Source organism: Mesoplodon densirostris, chromosome 17, assembly GCF_025265405.1.
Source record: "Mesoplodon densirostris isolate mMesDen1 chromosome 17, mMesDen1 primary haplotype, whole genome shotgun sequence".
Taxonomy (NCBI): domain Eukaryota; kingdom Metazoa; phylum Chordata; class Mammalia; order Artiodactyla; family Ziphiidae; genus Mesoplodon; species Mesoplodon densirostris.
Genome location: NC_082677.1, coordinates 15,956,166 through 15,962,165, shown reverse-complemented (window position 1 = coordinate 15,962,165; position 6,000 = coordinate 15,956,166). Strand labels below are relative to the sequence as shown.

Genomic DNA, 6,000 nt, shown 5'->3' with positions numbered 1-6,000 from the left:
GAGATTTCCTCTCTTGTTTGGGTATCGTTTCCCCGGAGTGCTGTAGGCACTGGGGCAGCACACTGACCTGACTCCCACAATGCACCGCATGAGGTGACAGTCACATAGCGGGCCATGTAACTGAAGCCCCTGGAACGGAGAAGCAGGTCCCTGCCCCACATGCCTCCCTGGGTCCCCCCGGACCCCCCCCCACCAAGAAGCCGAATTTCTCAAGTCTCGGGCTCTGAGACCCTCACTCCAGCTGGGCAGCGACAGTCAGCAACAGCACTGGATTCGGCGGCGTTGAGAAGCCAGGACTCCACGGAGAAGAGGGTCGTAAGCAACAAAGACCTCTCCTCACCCCGAGGAGAAAGAAGCATGGCGGCTCTCTGGCGGCCGTGTGGGCGAGGGGTTCAGGAAGGAGCACACGAGCCCCCTGCAGAGCAGCCCCGGGGACGTGAGGACATCAGCCCGGCCCTCAGACGACGGGGTGCCACAGGGTCAAGGACAGAAAAGGAAGAGATGGCGCCAGCAGAAAAGACAGGGACACTTGAGGTAAGTGGTGGTCTTGGATACGCGATGCACGTGGGTGTCGTCAAAAAGCGCCGGAGGGCTTCCCTGGTGGCACAGTGGTTGAGAGTCTGCCTGCCGATGCAGGGGACACAGGTTCGTGCCCCGGTCCAGGAGGATCCCACATGCCGCGGAGCGGCTGGGCCCGCGAGCCATAGCCGCTGAGCCTGCGCGTCCGGAGCCTGTGCTCCGCAACGGGAGAGGCCACAACAGTGAGAGGCCCGCGTACCGCAAAAAAAAAAAAAAAAAAAAGCATAGGAGCCCGAGGTTTTAATCGGTTCTGTGGACAGGCCCAGCTAAGTTTTTGGACCCAACGAGATCGTCCTCGTTTCACAGGCAGTCATCCCAAATGCTATGGCAGAGGATGCGAGGAGGGCTGGCTGTCCCTCCTCTTCTCGAGGCCAGCAAGGTTTCCAATGAGCCTGTGGGACCCCGGCACCGTGGTCCACAAGCCGCAGGGAGGGGGGATCTAGAACGTCCAGGGCTGGCGAGGGGCTCTGCTACCTGCTGCTGCTGCTGTCAGGCTGGAGCCTCGGCCACACAGGGAGGGGGGCCGGGCGGGGGCCACAACCGCCTGCGGCTTTCGGACGCACGGCTCCTCGTCCCAGTCACTCAGGAGCGAAGGCCATTTGCTCCCCGCTCGACGTCGGCCGCGGCGCCGGGCCGGGACAGCCCGTCGGACTTGAGGGAGGACAGGGACACCTGGCTGATGTAGCGGACCTGGTCCCAGGGCGCGGCCCGTGGGGAGTTGCGCCGCCGGTCGTCCATGCCGATGTGCACACTGACCTGGGACTCGGTCAGGGGCTTCATGCGGCCCTGCGCCTGCGCCTCGTACCACGCCAGCTCCGGCTTCTTGTAGCTGCAAAGCAAGAATCCAAGAGCACCCGAGCCATTCTGGACACACAGCCTTTTTTTGTACAGCCCAGTGAAGGCCTCTCATGAAGTCTTTAGTAACATGCAGTATCAGGGCCTCACGGCTTTTAAAGGAAAGAAAGGCCACCGAACTCCTATGGCTCAGGGCAAGTTCCCAACTTAGAAACTTTCTAGCCAAATGCCTGGTACGTAGTAGGCTGTCATTAACTTTTGTTAACTGAAAGCATAAGTAAATAAAGAGTCCTTTTAAAAAAGGAAAAATGATTACAAACAGGGATCCTATAGCTACCTCTCGACATAAGCAGCCATCGAGCGGAGTAACGGGAAGAAGCAGCGCGAGGTGACTGCTCAGAGGTAAATGGTTGGCTCGCCGTGGACAAGCCGTTACCCAAACACACGCGGGGCCCCGCTCGGGGCGCACACCCACCCCGCCCCCCGGGCCCGCCGCGGGGACTCACCACTTGAGCTGCAGTGACGAGAGGACCACGGACACGGAGGAGGCAGCCATAGCCGCCGAGCCCATCCACGGCTGCAGCACGATGCCGATGGGCATGAAGACACCTGGCCGAGGCGGGGACTACACTCAGGCTGCAGCCCAGGGCAGAGAGCGAGGGCGGCCCAGCCTCACCGCCCACCAGAAGCTCTCCTCAGGGCGGCTCGGAAGCCCCGGGGCTGGCTGCTGACCATGTGCCCGTGGGCCTGAGGTGGGCGGTCTCAGAGCTGGGCGGTGTGGGGGGGGCGCACCGTCAAGGGGACTGGGGTCCCCCACCCACCCTGACCTTCCTGGGACCATCCAGAGGTGCCCTCACCTGTTTTGGGGGAAGCTCCAGGGGACAGGGCGCCCCAGGGACTTGCAGGTGCCACCATCCGGGGGGACCTCGGGGGTGTGAGCACTGGGACAACACGCTGACGACCACGGGCCCTCTCTACACGGATGGGCCTCCCTCAAGGGCGTCAAAGCACCTTGATAATGGGCAACGAGACCAGGTCCCGGGACAGAGCCGCAAGCCCGGGAGGGGACCAGGTCCTGAGCCGGCCGCGGGGCAGGAGGTGCACCTGCCGGAGCCGGGCTGCGGTGGATGCGCTGATCCACCGTGTGAGGCAGTGCCAACCGCTTGGACACAACAGGGGAACGTGGGGTGTGGCAGTCATGTTTAAACATAGGTCTTGGCCGGGCTTCCCTGGTGGCGCAGTGGTTGAGAGTCCACCTGCCGATGCAGGGGACATGGGTTCATGCCCCGGTCCAGGAAGATCCCACATGCCATGGAGCGGCTGGGCCCGTGAGTCGTGGCTGCTGAGCCTGCGCGTCCGGAGCCTGTGCTCCGCAACGGGAGAGGCCACAACAGTGAGAGGCCCGCGTACCGCAAAAAAAAAAAAAAAAAAAAAAAGGTCTTGGCCTATGTAGGCGCTTTCCTTGCAGGAGTCATTGGAACTCTTCCCTCTCTGGTGACACAAGTTACAGTGGGGGAGGGAGGACTTAGGGAGCAGACAATATCCATCTCTTTCCATGATTATTTCTGAGTCAGGATAAAACCCGGGCGGAATTCATTCTTAAGACAAAGTTCTAAAGCACTGATCCCGGGCTTAGCGTGTCACGGGTGCTCCGTAACTGTTAATATTGATTATTTTTCAGACTGTGTGTCTTAATAATGTTCCAGAAAACAGGGCCAAGGTAACTAGGGTTGAGCAGCTTGGCCAGCTTTTCAGAGAGGCCCGCAGTGAACAGAAGGCTTGGGTTCTCCCTGCAGTTTCTCATTTACCTTTAGAGACTTACAAAGCGGAACATAATAACATCAACTCTTTCTTCAAGGCTTCTGGCCACAACTAGGGCCAGAGGGAACAGGGCAGGGAGGGCCTACCTGCTGCGATGGGGATCCCGACCAGGTTGTAGATCAGTGCCAGCACCAGGTTGAGTCGTATCCTCCGGACGGTCCTCTTGGAGAGGTGAATGCTGGCCACCACGTCGAGCAAGTCATTCTGCAGGGGAAGAGCACACGGTGAGCTGCGAGCTCCGCCCTGCGGCCCTTGGCACTCCTGCTGCGGGCAGCAGCAAGGGGAGGCGCGGCGGAGCTCACTCTGATGAGGACGACGTCAGCTGCCTCGATGGCCACGTCCGTGCCCGTCCCGATGGCGATGCCCACGTCGGCCCGGGCCAGGGCCGGGGAGTCGTTCACGCCATCGCCCACCATGGCTACTCTCTTCCCCTCGTTCTGGAGCTCCTGGACCTTGGCCACCTTATGAGAAGGCAGCACCTCCGCAAAGACTTTGTTGATGCCAACCTGAAAGGAAAGAAGAACAGCAGTCAATAAAAAAGCAAAGGCACAACAACGTCCGGTGTGGCCGAGGGGCAGGAATAGGCGCAGAAGCCCATGAGCCCTCAGCCTCCATCCTGGTCCTGTCACCAAGCCCTGCAGATTCCACGTCGCAAGGCACATGGACCCCCTGCTCCCATCCCAACGCCCCGCAGTGGTCCGGGACCCTCACTGGCCTCCTGCCCACATCCTGGCTTCCCAACACTCTTCTCCAGATGCCGTCCTGGTGACCTTTCCAAAACAGTAATCATTGGTCATGTTACTCTCCTGCTTCAAGGCCTCCAGCGGATCCCACTTCCCTTAGGACAACGTCCAAACTCCTCTGCCTGCATCCCAAGGTCCCCAGGTCAGGTCCTGCCTGTGCCCAGCTCCCCAGCACCCCCGGCCCCAGCGGGCCCTGCCTGGCCTCTCCAACTCGCTGCTACCTTGCACCCGCAGGCAGTGCTCGCGCTGCCTGCTCTGTCCTGCAAAAGTCACTTTTCCTGCCCCCAGCAACCCCTCTTCTTCATCTGACACCTGCAGGCCTCCTCTCTCCCCTGGAAGGTGTCCCCGGCCCCTGCCAGGCTGAGGGGTAACCTGGCAGCTCCCAGGCGTCCCGTGCACTCTTCCGCTGGAGCACCCAGCACCTGGTTTACACTTGGTCCCTGGGCCACCCTCCCCACGGGACCGTGAGCTCCTTGAGGGCGGTGCCCTCTTCACTCCTCTCTGTAGCCTCTCTGTCACAGGGGTGGCGCTTAGTAAGTGCTTGCTGAATGCAGGAACAAGTTTTAACCCGGGAGTGGCTGTACCCTCAGAAGGATGGCTGACAGGGGCACTGCCGCTCCCCTCCCAAGGAGCAATTCATTCTCAAAAGCAGACAGCTTTACACACATGTCCGCAAGGGGTGGTATACAATTGTCTGGAGTTTGCACTGGAGCCCTCCCCGCAAGGCAGGGCAGGCAGGCATGCGGTCGTGCTGCTCTCGTGGCCCAAACTCAGACCCTAGCGCCGCAGAAGAACTGCCGGGACCCAGGGACTTATCTGGTGCAGAGTGAGGAGAGCTGGGCCGGCAAAACACTCCCTTAATATAAAGGCTACAAGATTGTTTATTTCAGCCCTCAAGCCATGGTCTTTTTTCCGCAGTGCAGCGACTGGACAATAAAGAATGTTGGAACAGCTTTTCCAGGGCTGCAGCCGCTGTGCAGCAGTGATGGCACCCAGGCCCCAGCAACGTGACCTCTGGGGCGGCAGCAAGGTGGTCCCCTGTGGGAGGTGCACGGCTCCGAGCTCAAAGCATGTGGAGAGAAAAGCCCCAGCGAGGGGGGAGGACCAGAGCAAAGCTGAGTGCTCAATGCCCTAGGGCTTATTTAACTTCCTTAAACTGTTTCTGCCAGTTTGAAATCGCTTGCAATTTCAGACGTGGGAGACATCCCAGCCCCCGGCCCTCACCTGGGTGGCAATGGCTCTGGCTGTCTTGCGGTTGTCCCCCGTGATCAGAACCACATCCACGCCCATGCTCTTCAGTGTGTGCACGGCCAGGGCGGCCTCCTGCTTGACGGCATCTGCGATGGCGATCATGCCACAGAGCACACCTGTAGGAGACACCGCAGGTGAGCACACGGGGCAGAGCCCTGGGCAGCCCGAGAAGCAAGTAAGACTTCACGATCCGGAACAGTTTTCCTAATACCATGTTACATGCCAAAAGCAAAACACCAAATTATACAACAGAATATGGTTTTGATTTTGTTTTTTTTAATTTACATACATTTCCAGATGCATAGAAAAGTCTGGAAGGACTGTTAAAAAGTTAATAGTGGCTCTCCGAGGGATAGGATAATGAGGGAGTCCATTGTTTTTTATAGCTCTCGGAATTTTCCAGATTTTCTGCAAGGAACATCTCTTGCTTTGCAGAATGCCTGGCTCATAATAACTCAATACCTGTTAGCTATTAAAACATGAGAAAGACAACAAATACAACAAATGCTACTTAAAAAGCGACACATGTCCAAACAGCTAGAAAAACAATCCTTCCTTTCTGTCTCTTCCTACAGAAAACACTTTGTAGATTTTTTTTTTTTTTTTAGTGACTCTTTAGGTACTGACACAGGAAGGCATTCGAGGACTGGGGACTGAGGTGTGACGGGAGCAGTGAGGGTGAGGATGTGTAAGAGGCACTTTTAATTGAGCTATTTCCAGCTTGACAAGCTGAGGGGGCTGTGCGTTTAAAGGACTCGGGAGAAGGCATGGCAGTGGGAGCTGGAAAAAAAAAAGAGAGAGAGAGAGAGAA

At 58.2% G+C, this 6,000-nt stretch overlaps 1 protein-coding gene across 1 annotated transcript in view; it reads right to left on the bottom strand.

Annotated features, from left to right (window-relative positions):
* Positions 1–213: 213 nt before the first annotated feature.
* Positions 214–6,000, bottom strand: part of ATP7B (ATPase copper transporting beta) — a 75,815-nt gene continuing 70,028 nt past the window's right edge. Inside the window, 6 exon segments of the mRNA XM_060080299.1 lie at positions 214–1,186; positions 1,189–1,408; positions 1,881–1,983; positions 3,282–3,399; positions 3,498–3,701; positions 5,163–5,305. Of these exon segments, the coding sequence (XP_059936282.1) occupies positions 1,019–1,186; positions 1,189–1,408; positions 1,881–1,983; positions 3,282–3,399; positions 3,498–3,701; positions 5,163–5,305 (956 nt within the window). The 3' untranslated portion in view covers positions 214–1,018.